At 44.8% G+C, this 26,824-nt stretch overlaps 2 protein-coding genes across 2 annotated transcripts in view; one reads left to right on the forward strand and one right to left on the reverse strand.

Annotated features, from left to right (window-relative positions):
* mbpa (myelin basic protein a) overlaps window positions 1-26,824 on the reverse strand; it is a 354,691-nt gene that overhangs the window by 218,033 nt on the left and 109,834 nt on the right. The window lies entirely within an intron of this gene.
* The window catches only part of nfatc1 (nuclear factor of activated T cells 1), a 76,759-nt gene that overhangs the window by 14,158 nt on the left and 35,777 nt on the right, over window positions 1-26,824 (forward strand). Inside the window, exons 4-6 of the mRNA XM_085790717.1 lie at window positions 6,954-7,156; window positions 10,941-11,113; window positions 15,225-15,365. Of these exons, the coding sequence (XP_085646843.1) occupies window positions 6,954-7,156; window positions 10,941-11,113; window positions 15,225-15,365 (517 nt within the window). The remainder of the gene's footprint in view (window positions 1-6,953; window positions 7,157-10,940; window positions 11,114-15,224; window positions 15,366-26,824) is intronic.

The raw sequence follows: 26,824 nt of genomic DNA on the forward strand, positions 1-26,824 counted from the left end.
AAGTGAAAATTAGTTTGAAACAAATGAAAATGATCTCAAAACAAGTTCATTTTTAGGTGATGAGTCTTATTTTAAGAGAAGAGAGATTAGTTTAGACTAGAAATGAGACATTTTGACAAGAAATACGACAAATATTCTTGGTAAGATGTTGAGTTTTTGCAGTGCAGCAGCAGCTCCACCACGGCTTCGTGCTGCAGAGGAAGGAAATACCCTCCTTCACGTCTCCGTCTCTGTTTGAAGTCAGATTATTATTTCGGCGTCATGCGTCGTTCCCTTCTGATTGAGTTTAGATTCTAATCAAAGTGTCATTAATAAACTTCATGTGGAACAGAGAGCGTGACGGGACGAAGACGAAGAGAAGAAACATTTGGTCAAAGTCGACGTCACATTTTATTACTGGACTGAATTTGATGTTCAAGCTGTTTAAAGTTTGAACAACAACAAATAGCCTACTTACAATAATAAAATAATAGCCTAATATGTGCAAAAGGGAGACAGGAGAGAGGGCTGGTGAAAGAGGAAGTGCTACCCTTTCAAAGTAAAACCTCAGTGAGGAACCTCACATAGGATACTATTAAACACTCACATCTATTAATAACCATACGAACCAGAAACAGGTCAGACCCGTCAAAATAAAAGTCTGGTAACCCTTTAATTTACGTGACAATGTCAAGAAATAGACAAGAAATAACAAATAATTGCGTCATAATGTCATGAAATAGTAAAAAAAATAACAATTAATAGCGCAGTAATGTCTAGAAATAGCCTAGAAATAACGGTCAGCTTCATAGTAATGTTTCATTAAGGCAAAAGATTTTACACATGCAAGGCCAGAATTTTTCTCCACCAAGTTGTTGCGATTGCCCATTATATTTCTGGGCTATTTCTACACAATCAATTGTTATTTACTATGAAATTGAAGGTTATTAGGAAACTAGGCTATTTCTAGACATTATGACGCATTTAATTGTTATTTCTTGACATTATCATATAATTAGCGGTCTGTAAATTAAAGGGACAATGAGGAGTTCTGGAAAGCGAAGTGTTTTCACACTACATTTCCCATGAGCCTCGGCGCGCGCGGTGAAATTCTTGGACCGGCGCAAGACAGACTCATGTTTTCATTCATCAAGAATTAAAGTCAGAGGTTCGAATAAGATCACATACCGTCGTAGTTCCGACCATAAACGGCGATTCGGCGGCGTTATTCCCATGACTCGCCGGGCAGCGTCCGCGAAACCGAAAGTAAGGAAACGCTGGTCGGCTCGCCCAGCATTTCCACCACTAATAATAACAAAATAACGATAGAGACAAAATGATATATTTATTGAAAATGGGCCCATTAACAAGTGGTAGCGTAGATTCATCCACATTAATATGAGACTTTTTTATAACAAAATACAAACTCCTCGTTGTCCCTTTAAAGTTTTACCAAAAGTCTCAACAGACGCTTGGTGCTGGTTCTGTCGGGTCAGTACAACATGTCGCCCCCCTCCCCCTCTCCCTCCCCTCTCCCTCCCTGTTGAGCAGCTGGAGTCTCTGCATTCCTCTGGTGGGTGATAATATGAGGTGGTGGTTTTGGGGGGGGGGGTGTAAGTCGGGTGGAGCAGCGTTTACATGAAGAGGAAGAATCACAGTGATTTAATTACAGCAACAAATCAAACATGTCGTCGTCGTCGTCTGCAGAGTAAAACACATCACAGAGAAACAGACGGAAGGACGTTTCCTGATTATACGACAAAAACTCTGAGATAATTGAAACGTCTAACGGTTGGTTGGTGACCATGGCGACGCATGGCGACGACCGACGACGTTCCTGTCATGACGGCGTCGGAGACAGAAAGCACCTGAGTGAGGCGAGCTTCATGCTGCCTGGATAAACACGGCCGCTGGCACACACACACTTCATTACACAAATACACACAACTGCTGCTGCACTTAACCCCGCCATGATCCTCCTCTTCCTCCTCCTCCTCCTCCTCCTCCTCCTCCTCCTCCTCCTGGCTGGAGCGTCTCCTCCTCTTATGTAAGTGAAAAACTCCTGCTTTCAGCGTTTCAGCCCAGCGAGGCGTTCACTGCCTCCTCCTCCTCCTCTGCAGAGCTCTGACAGCAGATCTGGAGATCTACTCTACTCTGCAGGATTTAGTGGCGTGTAGGAGAGAAGCTGCATGTGGTTTTTTGTCCTGTTGAACATCGTCGTGTTTCAGTTTCAGCAGACGATCCAGATCCTCCCCGTGCACATGTAGAAGAGGAGCAGCTCGTTCTGAGCCAATGAAAACACAATGATTCTTAGTTTCAAGGCGATTAGACGCTGAAACATCCTCATCCATCAGGAGGTTTCTGGTGTTCCTCGCTCCAGCAGAGACTTCCAGCTCGGTCCCAAGGAGCTCCTGGGCCTGATGGACAAACCTGGAGGAGCTCCAGAGGAGATGAAGGAACCTCCTCCACTCCTCCAGCTTCTCATCCAGGCTACAGTACGTTTACATGGAAACGATCTGAACAGAAAACAGAAAAAGTGGCGTTGCAGTCTCACTTTTTATTTCGCGTTTAGACAAGCGTTTTTGGGGTGGAAATCCGCGTGCATACGGTGACGTCATAGACTGTAAAAAACATGGACGTAGCGTCCGTGACGTCACCCATTGGTTTTGGGGAGTCGTTTTTGTGACTCAAATATGGCGGCCTGAACAGCGCCATGTTGGATTTACCGGCCGAGAACCCGCCCACTGGCCTCGAAGCAGCTGTCCACGGAGCTGTCACTCAACGTTTCTGCGCCCTAATTGGCCAGAGTTTTAACAGTAAAACGGTAGCGTTAAAAAAAAATTCACCCCCCTCAGAGTGTGTGCGGGGGTAGAAACTATCGGTGCCAGGCGCCACAACACACAACACCACCAAGTCCACACGCCTGTGTACAACGCAGAATGTTTTCCTCTTCTTCTTCTTCCTCTTGATTTCCGGCCATCGTAACGTTGCCTTCCGTGCCCTCCACAGGTCAGAGCAATCGGAGCAGACGCAGCAGGCGGAGCGTTTTTAAAGCTATAGTGCGTAACTTCTACGTGTCTGTAAATATCCGTTTCACCCAAGCCGCTACAAGAGGAGATGATACAACGCTGATGAAGCCGTTCGGCTCCTCTAACACCTCGCCGTATTTTTCAGTATTTGTTCTTTTTGTATTTGGTGACGTTGGCGACATTCCCGCGCTGGCGCACAGGAAGCAATGGTGCGTTCCAGGCAACCTGTAACTCTTGTTTTTCCAACCTGTGAAATCTTACCAGTTCGATCACGGGTCGGAAGTTACGGCCGTTATAGTGACTTTCACAGGTAAAGCAGGTCGGAAAAACACGAGTGGGTTGCCTGGAACGCTACAAAGTCATAAGTCGTGACTTGAAGTCGTAACTTACGGGTTCAACAGCCTGTCTGGAACGCAGCATCGGTTTTACCTGACAAGGAGAAGGGAGGGGGGAGGAGAGCGCTGCTAGAAGCAACATGGCGGAGAACCAGCAACCAAGAGGTTCAGAAGTGGATCCTACTAAAAAGAAAGAAAAGCCTTCCTGTTCGGCAGAAGGTCTGTTGGCGAAGAAAGAGAGTGACCAACGGTAGCGGTGGGTAGGGGAGGGGGGGGGGGGGGGTTACACAGGGCCAGACGCCATATTGAGGTGCCGGCCGTATCGTTGTAATAACGCAGAGATCCTCTAGGGGGCGATAGAAGTTGACCCGAAGCAAACAGCTGACCCGTGTTGCATTACGAAGGAAACACATTTAAGCCGTTTGCATCGACCATCTCATCCTTTAGGTTCCCAAACCTTTCAGCCCACGACCCCCAAAGTAACGGTGGATAGTGGACGAGCTCCACTGTCCCTGGAGGTGACATGAACATGCACAGCCTCCCAACAAGGAGTTGATTTTCCATAAAGCCATTTACTATAAGATAAAAGCAGAATATCTCAGTCAAAGTAATATCTAGTATGTAACTTATGAGTGAACTTTGCTGCTGTCGTGTGCAAACCATAAACCACAGCACTGAGTGAACGTTGATGGTTACAGTTTTGAGATCATCTTCCAGGTTTGGACACAATCTGTAGGCGTGTAAAGATGAGGAAGAAAATTAATTTGCATGGTTTTATTTATAAGTTTAACAACTGCTTCTATCCTTTTTACAATTCCAGCTAAAATGCGTCATTTCTAATAATTTTCAGATGTTATTTGATCAATCATCGGCTTCATCCTCCAGCTCGGCGTCTCTTCGGTCCAATACGACATTTTCATTCACCGACCTCTTTCACTGTGAAGAAAAACCCAGAAATACCTGAACTCACCGCAAAGTCAACAGCAAACTATGGGTCAAAGGTCAAAGATCAATATTGCACCTCAGAAAGTTGGTTTGGTGGTTTAAAAGGAAATGATAGTATTATATTCCTCAGTTTCTGTCCATCATCGATCCTTTAAATCTGAGCTAAACTGTTCCTCGCTGTGATACTTGGCCCTGATTGGTCCATCAGGACTCGTCTCTGACTCTGATCTGATAACTGGAGACGTTTCAAACGCCACAACTTTATTGAAAAGGCTGGAAAGATTTCCAACCGCTGAGTCAAACAGGACCGAGTCCATGTTGTGGTGAATCTGCTGAGGAAGGGTTTGGGCAAAAGACAAGAACTTAAAAAAAATAATAAAGTTGAACATCAACTTCTTCTTTTTTCTTTTTTTGTGATTGAATAAATCATTATTGTGTCAGACGTAACTGGAGCTCAGTGAAAACAGACACGTCGCTGCATCGCGTCAAACCTTTGTCGATCAGAACCAGAATCTGCCCAAACAAGGAAATTAGATTTCTCGTGACAAACAGTTTAAAAACAAGGAACAGATAAAAACAAACACCACAAACAAGGAGAATTAGATTATAGACGAGTTGACGGTTCAGACAGAAATGAAAATAGTTTGACGATACAAATAATAAATAATAGACAATCAGGCCGCAGGACGGTCAAACAGATCTGGGTTCAGATCAATCAGTTTTACTGTAAGAAGAACTTCACTACAGTCCAGTTTTGTTTGTTTGTTTGCACTTTAATAAAACATTCCAAACAAAGAGTATATCACATAAAAGAAAGAAAAGATACAATAAATAATATATGATAAACTACAATGAATCAGTGCTGGAGAGGTTAGAAACCCTGGGAGGGCTTATCCAGAACCTCACCATTAAAATAAATAAGTCAAATTAAATCTATCTTATCAGAATTTATGAGAGAAAAAAAACAAAATTAAAACAAAATAACCAAAATTAGTGATTAAGCAATGAATCAAGAGAATCAAAAGAATGAATCAAGAGATAAATTACAATGGCAGTCATTAAAAACAAAACAAAAGAAATTACGAAAAAAAATGACAACAGAGTATTAAGACAATCCCATAGATGATCCTTTTCTAGACGGGTAGGGAGGGAGAGCTGTTTGTCAGGTGAATATACTTGTTCCATAAAGTTACACCTGTATATCTGATGGAAAACTGTGCTCTAGTGGTGCAACAGAGTGGAAAATGCAGCAGCTTAGACTTATGCCCAATTCCAATTCTAATTTTCATTCCTACCCCTAGCCCTTAACCCTTGTCCCTTGAAACTAAGTTACAAAGGGTAGGGGTTGACTTTAAACCCCTACGAATTGGGACACCCCTTCAACAATTACACACGTCATCAGTCGTCTCTGCTGGCTTTCACATAAGCAGACGTGACAGGCTTTTGCCACAAATCCTGTATTCAAAACCACGTTAACTTGATAAAATAAAATAAAATTTAATGAAGACTGATCGGTTCATTGTAAAACATTTATTTATTGATGTAAATGTGGTGATTTCTGTACGTAGTCTACAGAGCCCCCAGGCGCTGCTCCTGTGTCCAATACACACATTAATTAGCGATGGTCTTTTCTCCCGGGATGACGACGGAGGTTGGCCGGCCGACGAGCTCTCCAGACAGGGTGGTGTCTCTGTGACGAGCCGTTGATCTGCTCCACAGGTGGAGCTTCACTTCTCCAAAAAACATCGGAACAAACGTCTAAACAGCCGTCATGTAGATAAACCGACCGCACATTGGGGATCTAAACTTTTCTCGCATTAAAAAATATTAAAAATTAACAAAGTGACGTAATAACAGCGCTACAGTGAGAAATAAAACAGCTGCCGGTTGCCACAAGATGCATTCTGGGAAACTTGTCATAGCCCTTGGTTTGAATTGTGCCTCTGAAAATCTCCGTTTGAAGGGCCAGATAGCTCTACCACTTCCCCCTAACCCTCATCTGGACCAGAATCGGGACGCCCCTACCACTTCACTTTCCTCCTTCCACCTCTGTGATGCTCTGTTGTTTTGACTCGGTCCAGCTGTGGCTCCGCCCCCTCACTGTATATACTAACTATGGCGTCCGTCCAGTCCAGCTGCTCTCCTCATGTTTCAGTTGTGGCTTCAGACGGAGGCCTCCTGTCAGGAAACACCTCGGCAGGTCTGGGAGTCGTTCAGAGGTCCTGATCCTTCCACTGATAACCAATCAGAGCAGGGTCAACACGAGAGCCGATCCCGACCCGACCGGGGTGGGTTGGCTTTGCTCCGGGCTCAGTGGGACCGACGTGACCCTGACTCTCTGTGAAACACGAGCCGCGTCCTGTCACGAGTCGAGCTCTGGGCTCACAAATCAGCGCCGCGCCGCTCGCTGTAGGTGGTTCCAGCGCCTCAGATCAGCTACTGCAGCATCAACATGTCGGCAGCCTCAGACGAACCCACGGAGGAAGTGAACTCTCGTTGAGGTTGTAAATTAAAGAAGATGGAGAGGGTGATTACCGGATCCTAAATGGGCACTTTGTTGGAGACGCGTCACGCTGAGACTCCGACCTCTCAGAGACCCGACTCTGTTTTCCAGTTGGCTCAACCACAACCTCTCTGTTCTGTCTCTCTCTCTCTCCTCTCGTAGCTCCACGGGTACATGGAGAGCGAGCCGCTCACGCTGCAGCTCTTCATCGGCACCGCCGACGACCGGCTGCTGCGGCCTCACGCCTTCTACCAGGTCCACCGCATCACGGGGAAGACGGTGTCCACGCCGAGCCAGGAGGCGCTGCACAACAACACCAAGGTGCTGGAGATCCCACTGCTGCCCGAGAACAACATGAGGGCCATGTGAGTATCAGAGGAAGAATGAATGAATGAATTAAATTGTATTATTGTGTCGTGCATACATCCATAAGACCAGCCCACATACAAGACACCAAGAAAACAAACCGGGACCAGAGAGTCCACCGTCAGCACATCAATGACACAAACAAATGAAAATACAGCTAAAAAAACAGATCAATCAGATCTTTGGAGGAAAAAAAGAAGAGAAAACAAGACCAAGCTTCAAAGGAGTTGATCAAAGATGAATTAAAAAAACTATCCTGTCTTCTTTTCCAGGCTTTGGAAATAAAATTAGCAGTCTTAAACACATTGAAGTTAAACAACCATAATGATCTGGGTTTAAATATTTTTGGGTCCAAGAAAGTCAAGTTTCAGTTGATGTGGTTGACTTTTTATTCAGTCAAGGATTGACACTCAAAGATAAGACCACCTTAAGGGTTCATGAGCCAACTGAAACTTGAAGACATGAGACTTTTTTACATTCACTCACCCATAAAAGACGTGCTAATCCACTTGCCAAGTGGTCATTGACCTCTTGGCGAAGTGAAACCTCGAGTCATAAGAGACGAGATAAAGGACCGGCGGATGCAGTGACTCGGTATCGGAAAACGACAGGGCTAGCTGGTTAGCATGTTAATGCTAGTGTAACGGAGGTCCACGGGTGTAGTCACAGTCACCAGGTACCAGTAAGGAGAAGTGAAGAATGCACCGATGTGACGGATGTTGTCTAGTCTGACTCTGCCCTGAGCGGGTTTCGAACCCGGGACAAATATTTATTAATGTGCATTGTCCCTTTTCAAATAAACTAAACTGAAACTGAAACTATACCCGCGGACCTCCGTTACACTAGTACAAGGAAAGAAATGATAGAAATTGGTTGTTATTGTCTCTGGAGACAGATGTTGATGAGTAAGACTTTAAGAGTGTAAATGGCGGCTAACACCAAGGTTAGCAGCTTACGCAGCAATACGTAGCAACAAATTAGCAAATTTAGCTTCCATCATGTGAGACCAGGTCAAAACTTTAGACCTAGACCTGAACATTTAATATTTCTGGCTTAGGTCCAAGTTTCAAATCTCAGATCTCTTCTGTCTTGATTTGGACTTTTTTCTTCAGTGGTTTCAGACCTGAGATTTGACTTGAATGAACCTTCAGAGGTTAGAAAATGATGAGAAAACATGAACATGTGATGAGCTACAACCAGAAAACACTGGCTTTACCGAAATGTCTAAACTCTAAAATGAAGTAGTTTCTTCTCTGAGGAGAAATTTCACCTCCTTTAAATCCAACCCTACTTAGAAGCGGTCAGATCTTCATGATGATGTGCAGATACGAGGTTTTTTTTTCCAGTCTGGTGTTTCAGCGTCTGAGCTGCGGCCTCCTGCAGCGTTTGTTGGTGTTTTTGAAGCGTCGTCCTCTGAGCTCAGTCGAGCGTCTTTCTCCTTCTCTGAGCTCAGATCAGATTTCTGGAGGGGAAGCTCATAGCCGCTAACAGGCCGGAGCTGACATCAGCACTTTCTCTGCCTTTTAATGGATGTAACACATAACCCCCACCACCCCCCCCACCCCCCCACGCTACTGCTTCACCTCAGGATACAGTTTCTCTCTTCTCACCGAGGACACGCCTCGCGCTGCTTAGAGTTGAGCCCGGGGGATTTGTGGGAGATTTATCCTTCTTGACATGCGCTGCGCTGTGACATATAGATGCTTTATGATGTGGTGTGTGTGGAATAACAGGCCTTGTTATGTTTCTGAAGGAGTTACTGTACTTTACCCTCTGTGATTTAAGGCGGCGCGACTCCAATTAAATCATTAATCAACCGAATCAGTCGAAGCCACATTTGACTTGCATGGTGTGACTCCAATTAACTGTTAATAACTTCAGTGATGGAGCTGGACGACTTCATTTGGTTGTTTAAGCTCAGACAGAATCCATCCGACCAGAACCAGCTCGACTGGACCGGGATTATTATATAAAATATAACATTTATACATCTAAACATGTTCAGCGTCTTAATTTACTATTTTATTTTACTTTTTGCCACTTCATAGTCTTATTTGTATTGGACTATTCATTGATTAATCACAATTTATCACAACTTTTTGGTTGTTAATGTTAATTACATGTTCTTCTTAATGGTTTTTAATTCATATGCATCATTCAGGATCATGTTTTATCTTTACAATCAAAATAAGATCAGATCAGGGAGACGTTTCTGTGAAATAGTAGCTCAAGCAAAGTAAAAGACAGGTAAAAAACAATAAAAATATATGTAGGTAAGAAAGTAAAACACACAGACTATAGAAGTTATATACACACCTTAAATAAGAATTGGACTAATATATTAAAAGTACTTGTAAATGACATTGAAACACTCACGCTCTGTGAATCTAACGCGCTGTTTAAATAAAGTTTTTCTCACTTCAGTTGCCTTTAAAAGACAAAAAGAGAAAGAACTTCTCCTCTCCTTGGTCTCTAAAGCGTTTTCTCAGGCTCGTTTGCTCACTCTGTGGTTTTGCACTCGGCCCGTCTGCGGGGGCAGGCGGGGGGGGGGGCAGAGGGAGGGGAGGGGGGGGGGAGGGCGAACAGCTGGGGTCCTTAGCATCGACACCTGATTACTTCGCCAGCCGAGCCGAGCCGAGCCGGTGTCTGACGGGAAGAATGTGAGGGAGTGTTGAGATGTTCAGATTAGTGTGTAAACGGTGACGTGAAGGAGGACGAGAGGAATGAGATGGAAAAGACAGAGAGAGAGAGGAGGTCTGAGGAGGTCTGAAGGTTTTAAAACATGAAGACGTGAACATGAGAGGAGGAGGAGGAGGAGGTCGTGATGATGAAAACTGTGACTCTGTAAAAACACAAACACCTCAGTTCAGGAACCAGCAGAGATTCATGACGTGATGAAGCTCCTCAGTCTGTAGGAGGAGATACGCTGAGGGGAGGAGGAGGAGCTTCTGGTGGAGGTTCTACTGGAGTTATTATGGAGGTTATGCTGCATTTGAGACAAGTCGGATCTCGGGTCTTTCCCACTTGAAAACTCCAAGTTCCGACTTCAAAGCGTTTGAGAGAACAACCAAAAACATGTTGAACCGGGAAAAACTTTGCATTCAAAGTGCTTTACGTAGCTAAGGCACAAAAACAATTTAAAAAGAACGTCTTAATCTGTTATGTAAAAGCAGCGATGGGTCAGGTCCGGGCTCTTTTCTGGCAAATTTAGGCAAATTCTGAACAACAAACAGGAGAATAGGAAGACAAGACAGTTGACATTGTAATGTTCACTTTCCACCAGTTGAGGATTGAACCCACAATCTCTGGAACCAAAGACCATTGTCGTTAAAAAATCACAAACTTCGAGAATAAAGTCGACTTTTTCAAGTCAGAGGTCGGAAAGATCCGAGTTCCCACAGCATAATGTTGGAGGTTGTGATGGAGGCTCTATTGGGGGTACTGGTTCTGAGGTTCTGTTGGAGGTTCGAGTGGAGGTTTTGATGGACCCCAGATTTGATACGATCCAATAAACTTATTTGTCCCACTTTGGGAAATGTGTCTTGGACTCAGCACCATAAATGTCTTTGACGACGTCCACAGTGACAACAAGCCCAACATCAGCAGCCAAACCATCACAACAACTAGGCTGCATAACAGTACAGCACATATCCCTTAATATTACACACAACGCATTCACACACCAATGGGAAAACTAAAAATGTTAAAACCCACCATGATAAAAGCACTGTGATATAAATAAATAAATAATAATTTTCCATCTCCTTGTGTCGCCGCCGACAGAATCGACTGCGCCGGGATCCTGAAGCTGAGAAACTCGGACATCGAGCTGAGGAAGGGCGAGACGGACATCGGACGCAAGAACACGCGCGTGCGGATGGTTTTCAGGATCCACATCAACCAGGCCACGGGGAGGACGGTGTCGCTGCAGGCGGCGTCCAATCCCATCGAGTGCTGTGAGTGTTTGTCCTCTAGCGTCGGTGTGAAAACCTCATATCAGCTGTTCTCTCCAATAGAAATATTGATTGATCATTGATTTGATGGATTGATGTGAGGATGAACCCTATAATGACACAGCGGCAGCTTCAGAACTTTGATTTCTCCATCACTGTAGTTTACAACCAAACGACAGCCACAACCTCAGCTTGTGCCCAAATGTTATTATGGTAACACACTAAATAACCATCACTTCAGAAGTTAAAGCAAATAAATAGGCTAAAATAGCAATGGTGGAGTTAGCACCATTTTATATTGTTTATTCTATAGCCTATTTATTAATGATCTAATTATTAATACTCTAATTGTTAACATGCTAACATTTGCTAATTTGATACTATATAAGCGTTAGCATGCTAACATGTGCAAATATCTAATAAATGCACTAAAGCTAACCTTTGCTAATTATCTAATTGTTTGGTGTGCTATTTGCTAATTAGGCAGCCTAAGTGTAACTATGCTTACATTTATTAAGTAGGCTATACAATTAATACATTTTGTATTAGCATGCAAACATTTAGCCTAACTTATTATTTATTATTATGCTAACATTTGCAAATAAATTAACACATACATTAAGCTAACCTTTGCTTATCTAGTTGTGTAGCACTAACATTTATTAATTAGGTCCAGATGTAATTGCTACAGTAAGTAGGTTATTAGCCTGCTAACAATTATGTTATTATCTAATTTAATTTAATCACAATGTGTTAGCATGCTGACGTTTGCCTATTAGAATCAAACACAAACCACTGGTCTGTGTCTGAGGGTAAAAGAAGAAAAATAACAGATGCTTGGAGACGATCAGGAGCTCACAAGACAAACATCAGGAACCTCTGAACCAATTGATTAGGAAGAAAGTTTAATGGATAATTAATTATTTTTTCAAACTCAAATGTGAGGATTTGCTGTTTTTCTCAGTTTGTTCGGGTTAAAAAAATAAAAAACAGAATCTCTCTCTCACGCTGAAAGGTCCTTAAACTTTTAAAAAATATTCTTCGACTGGAGTATTTATTAATCCCAGAGTAAGCAGCACATGAACAGACTGTCTGTGTCTGTGTGATGAGTCCAGGTCCAGTTGGCCCCGGTTCAGCCTCTGTTGTTGGACCCAGACATGAGAGTTTATCAGATGCAGCTCTGACTGCAGCTGCAGCCGCTGCATGTGAGCTGCTCCATTTGAACTGGACTCCATTTGTCTGTGTAAAAGGCCATTTAGCCCTTGCTCGATAAAGTCCATTGACTCTGCAGCGCTGCACTGGGTCTGACCTCTCAGTGGAGCGGGAGAAGCTGCAGGCACATCAGCCACTTCATGTGGTTCTGGCTCCAGGAGCTGCCACAGAGATTAAGTCTTATGAGGTAAATGAAAGACAGTAGTTAAACCATGATCTCAGCGCCTTGAAATAGACCATTGTTAGTTTCTGAACGACGGCCACAAAGCAATTGTTTTTTAACCAGAATTCAGTGTGTGTGTGTGTGTGTGTCTCTCTCTCTCTCTGTGTGTGTGGTTTCCAAAGAGTGAGAATTAGAGGTTTGATCAGAATCAGACGTCGGTCCTCACACAGAGAAATATTCAGGTTTAATTGAACCTGTTTATGTGTTCAGGACAGAGACAGATTGAGACAAACAGCTGATTCTCTCTGTAGCCTATGTGCTTTTCTACTACGGTGGCCCTGAAGGGTCAATTTTACTGCAGCTTCAGAAAAACGCACAAAGACACAAACGTGCGACAGATTCAGAAAAAACTTCCAACTCCCAACACAACAGAAAAAGTGTTTCTGGAGGACACAATAAAGAGACGGACTAAAGGCTAATGCTAAGCTAATATGATCAATACCATGTGAATCATGTGATAGTGTTGTCTAATACACCAATCGTGTCCTCCAGACTGGTCCTTCGCTTTATTGTGTCCCCTTTATTGTGTCCCCAACTGGTCCCTCGCTGTATCGTGTCCCCAACTGGTCACTCGCTTTATCGTGTCCCCAACTGGTCCCTCGCTTTATTGTGTCCCCTTTATTGTGTCCCCAACTGGTCCCTCGCTGTATCGTGTCCCCAACTGGTCACTCGCTTTATCGTGTCCCCAACTGGTCCCTCGCTTTATTGTGTCCCCAACTGGTCCCTCGCTTTATCGTGTCCCCTTTATTGTGTCCCCAACTGGTCCCTCGCTTTATCGTGTCCCCAACCGGTCCCTCGCTTTATCGTGTCCCCAACCGGTCCCTCGCTTTATCGTGTCCCCAACTGGTCCCTCGCTTTATCGTGTCCCCAACTGGTCTCTCGCTTTATCGTGTCCACAGCTGGTCCCTCGCTTTATTGTGTCCCCAACTGGTCCCTCGCTTTATCGTGTCCCCAACTGGTCCCTCGCTTTATCGTGTCCCCAACCGGTCCCTCGCTTTATTGTGTCCCCAACTGGTCTCTCGCTTTATCATGTCCCCAACTGGTCCCAACTGGTCCCTCGCTTTATTGTGTCCCCAACTGGTCCCTCGCTTTATTGTGTCCCCAACCGGTCCCTCGCTTTATTGTGTCCCTCGCTTTATTGTGTCCCCAACTGGTCCCCAGACTGGTCCCTGCTTTATTGTGTCCCCCTGAAACACTTCTAGTAACATGTTTTTGCTTCATGTCTTGCACGCTCTGTGGAGATATTCTTCATGCTAATTGTCAGTGCTAATGTTTTAACTGTTTTAACTGGAACTTATGCACATGTACACACACACACACACACACACACACACACACACACACACACACATGTACACACACACACACACACACACACACACACACACACACACAGACGCACACAAGCACACATGGATACAGAGAGAGAGACAAACACAGATGTTAAATCGTTGAAGCTGGTGAACATTTGCACATTTTGTTTTGTTTTATCATCATGTTTTATGTCCTATCACTGCTTTAAATGACATTAACTAATATACTTGGCACACACACACACAGACGCACACACGCAGACACACACACATCCTAATCATGTTAAAATGTAATTGAAGTGTTGTGTTGTTTGTGCTGCAGACAAACAGCTTCAGCAGTTTAGTATCAGACATGTTGACGTAGTTTGTGTTGAAGTTGAACTCAGACACAGAAACACAGAGACACAGTGGGAGGATGTGAGGAATGAGAGAAGGGGGGCCAAAAGGTGAGAGCCAGAATCTGTTAAAGGGATAGTTCAACATTTTGGCAAATTGGCCCATTGCCATAATCCCTATAGTCATAGCAGTAGGTTCGTTACCTTTAATTGTCGGTGCAAGCTGTTTTTGGAAGGGCGGAGCAGAGCCGTGAGCTGCTCAGAGCTACGCTACGGAGGCTCATTATGGGATTTCTTGGTTTCCCTCATCAAACTCATCAAATACACAATCCAACAACTCCAAAACGCTCTGGTGGACAAGTTGTGACCTGCACATTCACCACGCTATGAGATAATAACACAACGTTACCAGACAGAGTTGTTTTAGAGGGAAATACAGAGACTGCTTGGTGAAAAACTGTCCCTGAAGGCAATGCTCATCAGTGGTTTTGCATGAATTTACCTCTAAAACAACTGGTAACGTTGTGTTATTATCTCATAGTGTGGTGAATGTGCAGGTCACAACTTGTCCACCAGAGCGTTGTGGAGTTGTTGGATTGTGTATTTGATGAGTTTGATGAGGGAAACCAAGAAATCCCATGAGCCTCCGTAGCGTAGCTCTGAGCAGCTCACGGCTCTGCTCCGCCGTTCTAAAAAATAGCTTGCACTGACATTTAAGGTAACAAACCTATAGGGATTATGGCAATGGGCCAATTTGACAAAATGTTGAACCATCCCTTTAAACTAAATATCAGAGAGCAGAACTTCAGCCTGATCCGAACAAAAACACAAATAACCAGGAGGTGAAGCTGCTGCTGCTGCTGCTGTGGCCCTGACAGCAGGTAGTGATTCAGCCTGGATGCTCAGGTCTGCATGGGGAGTGGGTGTGTATCAGCCCAGCGATGAGTCCACTCTCTCACTCTCTCACTCTCTCTCTCTGTGTGTGTGTGTGTGTGTGTGTGTGTGTGTGTGTGTGTGTTCCCGGCCAGCAGCCCAGAGATCGGCCCAGGAGCTGCCGCTGGTGGACAAGCAGAGTCTGGAGACGAGTCCGGCCGCCGGCGGGGAGAGGATGCTGCTGGACGGACACAACTTCCAGCACGACTCCAAGGTGGTGTTCGTGGAGAAGGCTCAAGGTAAGGGAGGAGGAGAGAGGAGGAGGAGGAGGAGGAGGAGGAGGAGGAGGAGGAGGAGGAGAAAGGAGGAGAGAGGGGAAGAGGAGAAAGAGGAGGAGAGGAGGAGAGGAGGAGAGGAGAAAGAGGAGGAGAGGAGGAGGAGGAATACTACAGCTGTGTGTGTCTGTTTCTGTGTGTCTCTGTTGTTTAAAGTGGAAGAGAGGAGTGGAGGAGGAGGAGAGAGGAGAGGAGAGGAAATGAGAGGAGAGGAGGAAGGAGAGAAAGGAGGAGAGAGGAGAGGAGGAGGAGGAAGAGAGGGGAGAGGAGAGGAGAGGAAATGAGAGGAGAGGAGGAAGGAGAGAAAGGAGGAGAGAGGAGAGGAGGAGGAGGAGGAAGAGAGAGGAGGAGGAGGAGAGGAGGAGGGGGAGAGGAGTAGGGAGAGAGAGGAGAGAGGAGGAAGAGGAGAGAGGAGGAGAGAGAAGAGGAGTGGAGAAGAGAGAGGAGGAGGGAGATAGAGAAGGAGAGAGGAGAGGAGGAGAAAGAGGACGAGAGGAGGAGAGAGGAGAGGAGAAAGGAGGAGAGAAGGAAGGGGAGAAAGGAGGAGCAGGAGAGGAGAGGAAGAGGAGGAAGAAGAGGAAAGGAGAGGAGAGGAGGAGAGAGGAGGAGGAATACTACAGCTGTGTGTGTCTGTTTCTGTGTGTCTCTGTTGTTGGAGAAACCCCAAGACTCCCTCCCTCCTCCCTCTCTACCCCCCCCCCTCCTCTCCCCTCCTCCTCCTCCTCCTCCCCCTGCCGTCAAAATATGGCCGCCGCTGCCAGAGCGCCACATGTGGTGCACATTAATGTGCTGTATTTTTAACCCAGCAGATTTACATTTGCAGAAGTTTCCATTGCCTGTTCAGCAGAGGAATGGATCACAACTGCACCATGTGTTGTGTGTGTGTGTGTGTGTGTGTGTGTGTGTGTGTGTGTGTGTGTGTGTGCATGTGTGTGTGGGTTGGCTGTGCACGTGGTGTGGATGCATACACAGCTGTGTGTGTGTATGTGTGTGTCCTGCCTCAGTGTTTGTTTCTCCTTTTTGTTACTTGAAGCTGTTTTGGTTTGAAGAAAGTGTGTGTGTGCATGTGTGTGTGTGTGTGTGTGTGTGTGTGTGCGTGTGTGCGTGTGTGTGTGTGTGTGTGTGTGTGTGTGTGTGTGCGTGTGTGCGTGTGTGTGTGTGTGCAGCAGCGACTGCTCCCAGATGTTGATACGAGGTCGTTTACAAACAGTAATTTCCTTGATTAGCTTCAGTGAAGCAACGTGAGCTGGAGCGTCGTGAACACGTGTGTGTGTGTGTGTGTTTGTGTGTCTGTCTGTGTGTGTGTGTGTGTGTGTGTGTGAGAGAGAGGCCGTTCTCATTGTTCCACCTGTGAAAGGAAGAATCCCCCCTCTCCTTCTCCTTCAGTGCACAATGCAGGAGTGAGATTGTTGATCAAAACAAGAAGTGATTGTGTGGTTGTGAACGCAGCCTCGTCCTGACCTCTGACCTCTGACCAGCAGAGATGGAGAGCTGCAAAAAATTGAAACTAAAACTTTAACAATTTATGGATCAAAGTCGAGTTGCACATTAAAAAAATAAAAAATAAAAAACAGAATAAAACAATAACGTCCTTCATGTGCTCACTTTATATCCACTTATTGAGTTCACTGGAGATTTACTGTGTTTACTCTGATTTAATGAAGTCGTCCAGTCACTGATTTACTCCTGTTGCTGCTTTAACTAAGTATTATATTATATAAAAGTTTATTTATTCATTTATTTAAAAAACAGACTTAACACATTAAAAACATCAGTGTTAGAACGTATGCTGATATAAACACAAAAGACTTCATAGCAAAGATATTTACACAGAAAAACAGTAGGGAACTGTGCAAGTCCGCTCGCTTTTCTACTGTTTTGGTTATGCTCCTCTCCTCCATGTGCATTTGTTTACAACGAAGCCGGCGAAAAATCAATAAATGGAGCCACTGGATAACGTTACATAACATATACGATGCTACGGTGTGTGTGTTTGTGTAGTCTTAAAGCTACATTGTGTAGGAATTCCTCCCATCCAGCGTTGCGGTTGTATATCACAAGCAACTCAATCGTATTTTTCATGCTGCATTCACATGAAATTGGGCAGACGGCAGACGGACCACAGCCGCTGCACGTAACGGCATAAACAAGCCTCTATGTAAACAAGTGGTCCGTCAGCACGAGGCAAAACAATACACGTGACAATATGTTGTCATAGCGATGTCGTATTGTTCACCTCGTTACCACGTTTTACCGGCTTTCTCTGGACTTCTGTGACTAAAATGACATCTGGTTTGTTAGCGACGGCCGTCTGCCCGACTGCAGGTGAATGCAGCATCAGTGTAACGCTCCATTCCTCCTCACTGCGTTACCGCGGTGACTTTTCACAGACGCCACCTCGTTTCCGTGGTTTCCTACCATCACGCTGCCACTGAACGTAAAAAAACATGGCGACACCACAAGGCAGCCAGCACCGAGCTTACCCGCTCCATGGAGATATGAATGATATGAACGGTTCATTCAGAGCTGAAAGGAACACTTCAGTTTGTTGATGGGAGGGATTACTGGTTAATGAAAAACAGACTTTTGAACCAAATAATCGATTTTCCTGAATAGAGAACAGGAGAAGTTACACAATGTCCCTTTAAACCGTCATAAACAAAAGATTACGGATTACAGGGAGTGCGTTTGTGTTGCGGTGTGCAGAGAAGGGCGAAAAAAGTAGCGGCTTATAGTCCGGAAAGTTTTCCTCTTGTTGTTGATGACTGATCTGGGGTCAGCAGCAGCAGCAGCAGCAGCAGCAGCAGCAGCAGCAGTGAAGCCGTCCGGCTCTAGGACCCTGAGCAGCTCTGGACCCGTGTTGATGGGTGTGCTCCTTGTTTTTGATGAGGGTTTCCCCACGTCTGGCACCAGCATCAGATTCCTGGGCAATCCTACCATGGAAACAGCCCTGAAGCCAGGCTTCCACAACACTCTACCCCCCCTCTCCCCTTCTCCTCTCCTCCTCCCCTCCTCCCCCTCCTCTCCTTTCATTCCCCTCCATCCTTCCACCTCTCCATCCAGCTGCCACCAGCCTCTCACTTCATTAGCTCTGCAGCTCCCGGTGGATCGGCCCCACTCGTCTTCTTTACAGCTGCTCTCTGTATAAATAGACGAGTAAATAGATACGTGGACGTCACTCATCTCAGGGGGGTGAGGAGGACGTGTCGCACACAAACTAACAACAAACACACACACACACACACACATCGACTGGTTTGCATTGATTTAAAACGTGCAGCAGAAACTGATAGATTTTGGAAATTTAATATGTTTTTATTGTTCTTCGTGCAGCTCGTTCCAAAGCGGCGCTCTGAGAAACACTTTAACGATCACACTCATAAATCCACAGCGGTGGATTCTGCCGCCATAAAGAGCTCAAAGCATTTAATTTTTTTTTTTTTTTTACCAATGGACAATTTTCCTGCAAATTTTCCAATTAAACACACACACAAAAAACACAACAACAACCTTCACAAAGCTGCAGGAACACAACAGTATATGTGTGTGTGTCAGAGTTTCCCCATGCACAGACAGGATGGGTCACTCTGCCTGAAGATGCTGCCAACAAACTCAAAAGTTTCATTTGTGTTGGTTTTGTGTTTTGGTGTCGGGACTCTTGAATGATGATGTTTCCACGGTGACGGGACAGGAAACACAGGAAGAGGCTGCATGCGAGTCGACATGTGTTTTTGTGTCATATCCATGTTTCAGAGTGTGTTGTTGCTGTTGTTGCTGCTGTTGCTGCTGCTGCATGTGACTCACGCTGAAGGAAATCCTTGTTTCCTCACATAGGAACACACACACACACACACACACAAAAACGCACACACCCACACACACACAGAGCTCTGCCTCATCACGCCGCCCCCCTCCCCTCCTGTTTCCTGCCTCGCTACACAACAAACCTGCGATAGCATCGTCACCTGACTTGTCACTTGTGGTCAGAGGAGATTTACTGTGCAGACATCGGGGCTTGAAATCTAAAACCCGACCCGGTCGCACCTCCCTCGCTCGTTTGCCCCGGAGATGCTGCCGCTGATAAGTCGCTCAGTCGCTCCATTTGGGAAATTAGACCTCGCCGGCCTTTATCCACCTCTGAGCTGCTGTGCTTCAGTGTTGGGGGACGTCTCAGGTGTCGTTTATTGTCCATGAGAATCAGCTTCACTCCAATTAGACCTGAAAGACAGAGGGGAGACTAAAGTATGAGATTTAAAAAGATAAGGCAGGTGTTGAACTTTTCATTCATACTTTGTTGTTTTCAATCATAGAAAGTGGAAGAAAATATATTAAAAACTCAGTCAGACCTGTATGGTCTCATGAGGGCGGAGTCTGTTGGAACAGTTAGCGCAGTTAGCATTATTTCAGATCAGGGTGGGCACAGTAGGCTAATTAGAGGCTACTACCAGTTACTTGCCCCAAAAAGTAACTTAGGCCTACTAAATTCATTATGAAAGTCACTAATTACCAGGATTCCTTTTTTTAATAAAATGCTCAAATATGTCAAATTACTTGGACTTTACCCCCCCTCACCTCCAGTTTATCTGGGACTAACTCGCTCAGTATTCCTACGCACAGATAAACGGCTTTTTACCGACTAGTTGATGGACTGAAAAAAGTAAAGTAGTACTACAATCTATTTTGTGACGGCTCATTTTACAGTAATGGTGCTTTAACGGGGGAAACAGTATAACTTTTTTGATTAGCCTACTGAAAAAAGTAGCGCCATAAGGCTAACACTGTTAACGCTGCATTCTGTCACTTGTTTAGAAGGATTAGTAGCTATTGCCTGGTTAGCATGCATTCAGAACAGATAGTTTAGCATCTTTAAGAACTGTTTTCGCAGTTAGAATATTTTTGGGACGGTTAGTTAGCAAATTTTCCAAACAAATCACACATTAGCCTAGAACAGCAGTAGTTAGCAGCTACTCAGAACAGTTAGTGCAGTTAGCATCTGTAGCATCAGGACTGCTAGCGTAGTTAGCATCGTCTGTTTGCTGTTTGTTAGTTAGCGTGTCACTGGCAGTAGTGGTTGTGCTGGTGCTATAACTCTTTCCCTCTCTGTACTGACGAGGTTTCAGGTGTATTTATGGTGTGTTTTATTTGTAGTTCGGAAGTTGTAGTTCAACTGTCCCGTGGTTCTGTCCTGTAATTCTGTCCTGTGGGTCGTGTACAGTTTAATTTTCTCCTACTCAGTTTCTCAGTGTTGTCATGAACGTGCGGTTTCCTGCTCTGTGATTGATAATGGTTTAATTTGAGCGAGAGATCCTGAAGGAAATCCTCGCCGAGGAGAAACCCCCCCCTACTCCTCCCTCCTCCCCCCCACCCACACACACACACACCACTCTTCCCCCCTCCCACGGTGAAACCAGCTCCTCCACATCTGGTCAGCTGCTCTGGAGAGCGTCCGAGTCCATAACTCAGCCAGCGGTCGGTATTTCCCAGGATCCATCGCTGCTGCTGCGTTCGTGTCGACCTCGTCTCCTTCACTTGTCGGTCCCTCTGAGGCCTGATGAGCTGGAACGGCGAGGTTTCCACGTCGGCCTCGAACGCCCCCAACACGCCATTCACAGGCTAATTGCCGCTGGCTGCAGCAGCTGCAGAGCGACGGAGCTGCCAGGAGGCGTCTGGAGTTACTGTACCTGCACGGAGCACAGAGAGGAGACGGTTTTAAAGGACAATTCCGGGCAAATTCAACTCTGGGCTGTATTTTCCTAACATTTTAGGTCTAAAAGAAGGAATCTGAAGATTTTCAGTTTAATTGCTCCTGTTTTGCGGTAGTTGTGTCTGTCCCCGCATCGCCACTGTAGCGATGGATGGGAGTGGATGCAAGTTCCGCTGCTTAGGCTGTTTCCATCCCTCAAAGCCACAGACAGCGTCAGATGGCGACTCAAACATGCACCCAGAAGTTTATTTACTTCAAGCAAGTCAAGAGTTGATATTCCTGTGTTTATGACACAAACAGGAGCTTCCGACTGCACCTGAACACACCGAGCGTGTCAACTTCTCGCAAGACTTTGAATTAGATCTAGTTTTACAAACATGTCGGCTTGCTTGAAGTAAACTAACTTCTGGGTGCATGTTTGAGTCGCCATCTGACGCTGTCTGTGGCTTTGAGGGATGTAAACAGCCTAAGCAGCGAGAACTTGCATCCGCTCCCATTCATCGCTGCCGTGGCGATGCAGGGACAGACACAACTACCGCAAAACAGGAGCAATTAAACTGAAAGTCTTCTGATTCCTTCTTTTAGACCTGAAATGTTAGGAAAATACAGCCCCGAGTTGAATTTGCCCGGAATTGTCCTTTAACATGCTACGTTCAGATAGCTCTGTTAGCTCCGGGCTGTGGCGGAGAGGGGGGGGGGGGTTTGGTGGTGCACGTGGTCAGTGGGCTTCGGGTTTTTGCTGCACTCACAGAACAATGACTCCCAGTGGAAGGCGCTCGGCGGTTTGGCTGCCTCCGACACTTCAGAGAACAATGGCCTGTTTTCATAAACAAATCAATTACAGCCACATAAACAGCAGCGATCGTGTTTTCATAAATTACAGAGTATGATTCATAAAATAAAAATCCTCAGCCCAGGCGGTGCTGCTGACAGAGTCCAGAGGCCGAGATCCACATGACGCTGCAGCGAGCGGCGCCACCGTCCGCCGCTGCACGGGTGGAGTTACAGCCCCCTTCCTGATTTCTTACTTTTTTTGCATATTGGCCACACTTTTAAAGGGATAGTTCAACATTTTGGCAAATTGGCCCATTGCCATAATCCCTATAGTCTTAGCAGGTTTGTTACCTTTAATTGTCGTGCAAGCTATTTTTAGAACGACGGAGCAGAGAGGCGAGCTGCTCAGAGCTACGCTATGGAGGCTCATTATGGGATTTCTTGGTTTCCCTCATCAAACTCATCAAATACACAATCCAACAACTCCACAACGCTCTGGTGGACAAGTTGTGACCTGCACATTCACCACGCTATGAGATAATAACACAACGTTACCACACAGAGTTGTTTTAGAGGGAAATTCATGCAAAACCGCTGATGCGCGTTGCCTTCAGGGACAGTTTTTCATCAAGCAGTCTCTGTATTTCCCTCTAAAACAACTCTGTCTGGTAACGTTGTGTTATTATCTCATAGCGTGGTGAATGTGCAGGTCACAACTTGTCCACCAGAGCGTTGTGGAGTTGTTGGATTGTGTATTTGATGAGTTTGATGAGGGAAACCAAGAAATCCCATAATGAGCCTCCGTAGCGTAGCTCTGAGCAGCTCACGGCTCTGCTCCTCCGTTCTAAAAACAGCTTGCACCGACAATTAAAGGTAACGAACCTACTGCTATGACTATAGGGATTATGACAATGGACCAATTTGCCAAAATGTTGAACTATCCTTTTAAGTGAGTGAAGTGAAGGAGGCTGAGAGATCTCAAACAGCAACAGATCATGCTGCTATCTAAAAAAAAAAAAAGATGAGAGACCATCAGTCAGGAAAGTGTTACAAAGCCATTTCTACTTTGCCGCCGCCGCCATCGTCATCTATCAGGCGACATCATAACTCCACCATGTTTTCAGGGAGGGAGGAGGAAGTTTCAGTCACCAGTCGGAGGACAAGGGAACTCTTTCAGCGTGGCACACGGGCCTGGGCAGAGCATGTGTTTATATTTACTGTACGTTATGAGAAAGTTGGGCGAACGCCACCCGCTGCTTCACTCCCCGGGCACCGCAGCCTCACTCCACCCAGCTCCAATTAAGGAGCACAAGGAGCCGCTTGATTCCCTCCTTCTTTTTTTTTTTTATAAAGCACAACATGACAAATAAGCGTATTGTATATTGTTTGATTGTTTGAGGCCGTGGGCATCGAGTGCTCTGTGTTATGTCTCCGCTTCCTTCTTCTGCTTCACAGTAAGTAATGAGTCGTATAGACGAAATGTGAACTGCAAAGGCTTCTGGGATGCAGCCAAAGGTGGTGGTGGTGCTGGTGGAGTTACACTGCAAAAACTCAAAATCTTACCAAGAATTTTTGTCTGTCTATTATTACATTTCTTTGGGGGGGAAAAAGTCATGCACTACTATAAGAACATATGAACCTGTCCCATTTCACCTGTGAAAGTGAAAAAAAAGTGCCAAAAAAAAGAATATTTGTCTTATTTCTAGTCAAAACAAATCAAATTCAACTTAAAATAACTCATCATCACATAAAAAGTAGCTTGTTTTATGACTCTTTTGACTTTTTTCAAGCAAATTTTCCACTTTAAATAAGTAGAAAAAATCCGGAGCAAGTTTTTCTTTCTTATTACAAGCACAAAAAACTTCACTTCACTTTCACTGGCAGATTTTTCTACTTATTTCAATTGAAAATTAGTTTGAAACAAGTGAAAACTGTCTAAAAACAAGTTAAAGCAGAAGTAAGCGGAATATTTGTGTTACTATAAGTCTTAAATAGTTATATCTTCTGACAGCAATCACTTACATAGAGTGTTTGGTCCGAAACACGGGTCTGTCAGTCACTCTGCTCTGCTGTAAGCCGAGGAGAAAACTTTCCTTGTATCCTACAACCTTTATCCAATGAGGAGAGAGAACGGCATAAAGGGGCGGTCCTCTCTGTGTGTGCAGCCAAGGGATGCGAGTCTTATTTTATGTGGACATATAGTAGATTAGTTTTGACTAAAACTGAGACATTTTGACAAGAAATAAGACAAATATTCTTGGAAAGATGTTGAGTTTTTGCAGTGTACTGTATAGGAGGGGTGGGCTGTGTTTAACTGAGACGTTGTTGGGCCGAGAGTCAGAAAAGCAAAGTGCGATGGGGAGGGAGAGGAGCTGCTGAAGGTGCAGCAGCTGTGCAGATGTTGCAGATGTTGACCTATAACTCTGGAACATTCTGTGGTCGTCAGTGATCCTCCACTCGCTCGGCCCAGACAAAGGCAGCAAGCACACGCACTCAGCTAACTCGCTGTTTTTTGATTTTTCTTTTTCTTTTTCTTTTTTTTTTCTGTGGCTCTGGGGAAGTTTTCCTGGCAGCAGGTAGAGACGCCGGCCGGGCACAGGAGGAAACCAAATTGCTCAATTGAATTTTTCTATCTGGATGTGAAAAATGAAGTGAGACTGAGTCAGAGAGAGAGAGAGAGAGAGAAAAAGAAAAGCAGACGGAGGGAGAGAAAGATCTGAAAAACATGTTTGGAGTGGACCTCCTGTGGACTGACGTGGACGGCGGAGGCTTCCCCTCTGGAGAGACGCCGACAGACGGAGACGCAGTCTGAGCTCGGTCAGAGAGAGGTCACTGCACACTGCAAAAAATCAAATATCTTACCAAGAATATTTGTCTTATTTTTAGTCAAAATGTCATTTCTAGTCAAAACAAATCTCATTATACTTAAAATAAGACTCATCACATTAAAAAGCAGCTTGTTTTTAGACACTTTTTCCTTCTTTCAAGCAAATTTTCACTTGGAATAATCTGATAGTGGAGCAAGTTTTTCTTCCTTATTACATGCACAAAAAACTTGCTTTAACTGGCAGATTTTTCAACTTATTTCAAGTGAAAATCTGTTTGAAACAAGTGAAAATGATCTAAAAACAAGTTCATTTTTAGGTGATGAGTCTTATTTTAAGTGGAAAGAGATTAGTTTTGACTAGAAATGAGACATTTTGACAACAAATAAGACAAATATTCTTGGAAAGATTTTGAGTTTTTGCAGTGCAGAGATCCTCTACGCCGACAGGATGGCTCACTACGAGCTGCTCCGCTGATATGAAATGTTACAGCTCCACTTCCTGTCTCCTAAAGGGGGCGTGGCCACCGTCACTCCGCCAGCCAGTAGAGGAAAGGGAGGGAGCTGTTATCTTATGAAAACATTAAATATTTACACAGCTGACAGTCAGATTAACATTATGAACGTTAGTTAGAGCGGCCGTTCACGAACGTTAGTTGACGTTACCATGGAGATCTGTGTCAGATCTGAGAGCGTGTTGCGTTTATTCATCCATCCATCCATCAATCCATCCATACATCATTCATCCATTTTTTCATCCATCCATCCATCAATTCATCCATCCATCCATCCATCCATCAATCAATCCATCAATTTATTCATCCATCCATCCATCTATTCATCAAACAATCCATCATCCATCCACCCTCCATTCATCCATCCGTCCATTCATTTATTCATCCATCCATCAATCCATCCATCCATCCATCCATCCATCCATCAATCCATCCATCCATCGATTCATCCATCAATCCATCCATCCAATTATTCATCCATTTTTTCATCCATCCATCCATCCATCCATTTCTTCATTCATCAATTCATCCATCCATCCATCAATCCATCCATCCATCCATCCATCCATTTATTCATCCATCCATCCATTCATTTATTCATCCATCCACCCTCCATTCATCAATCCATCCATTCATCATTCATCCATTTTTTCATCCATCCATCCATCCATCCATTTATTCATCCATTTTTTCACCCATCCATCCATCCATTTATTCATTCAGCCATCATTTATTCATCCATCCATCCACCCACCCATCCATCCATTTATTCATCCATCCATCAATTTATCCATCCATCCATCCATTTATTCATCCATCCATCCCTCCAACCATCCATCCACCAATTTATTCATCCATTTTGTCATCCATCCATCCATCCATTTATTCATTTATTCATCCATCCATCCATCCATTCATCCATCCATCCATCCATCCATGTATTCATCCATCCATCCATGACGAACTTTAAAACACCTTAAACCATGTTTAAACAGCAGCAGCTGCTCTAAGTTTTTATTAAACCAGGTTCAGTTGAGGTTTGGCTGCAGCCTCATAGACTTTATATAAGGGTTGGGGTTGGGGTAACAGTGGGTTAGGGTTAGGGTAACAGTGGGTTAGGGTTAGGGTAGCAGTGGGTTAGGTTTAGGGTAACAGTGGGTTAGGTTTAGGGTTATAGTGGGTTCGGTTTAGGGTAACAGTGGGTTACGGTTAGGGTAACAGTGGGTTAGGTTTAGGGTAACAGTGGGTTAGGTTTAGGGTAACAGTGGGTTAGGTTTAGGGTAACAGTGGGTTAGGTTTAGGGTAACAGTGGGTTAGGTTTAGGGTAACAGTGGGTTAGGTTTAGGGTAACAGTGGGTTAGGTTTAACAGTGGGTTCGGTTTAGGGTTATAACCTAACTCCTCGTGTCCAACTGCAGCTCAACATTAACTCAATGTAACAAGCGTCATAAAACTGAAACTGGAGCAGACGAGTTATTACAGATGATTAAACTGGAGATAATAACGACCTGTGTGTCTCTGAACGTCTGGACCGACTCCGAGCCAGAAACGAGAAACAAGAACGAGACGGCCGGCATGTCAGCGTTCGAGTCCCATGAAGCTCCGCC

This window comes from Trachurus japonicus, chromosome 11 (genome assembly GCF_045865225.1).
Source record: "Trachurus japonicus isolate A0001 chromosome 11, Traja_1.0".
Classification (NCBI taxonomy): domain Eukaryota; kingdom Metazoa; phylum Chordata; class Actinopteri; order Carangiformes; family Carangidae; genus Trachurus; species Trachurus japonicus.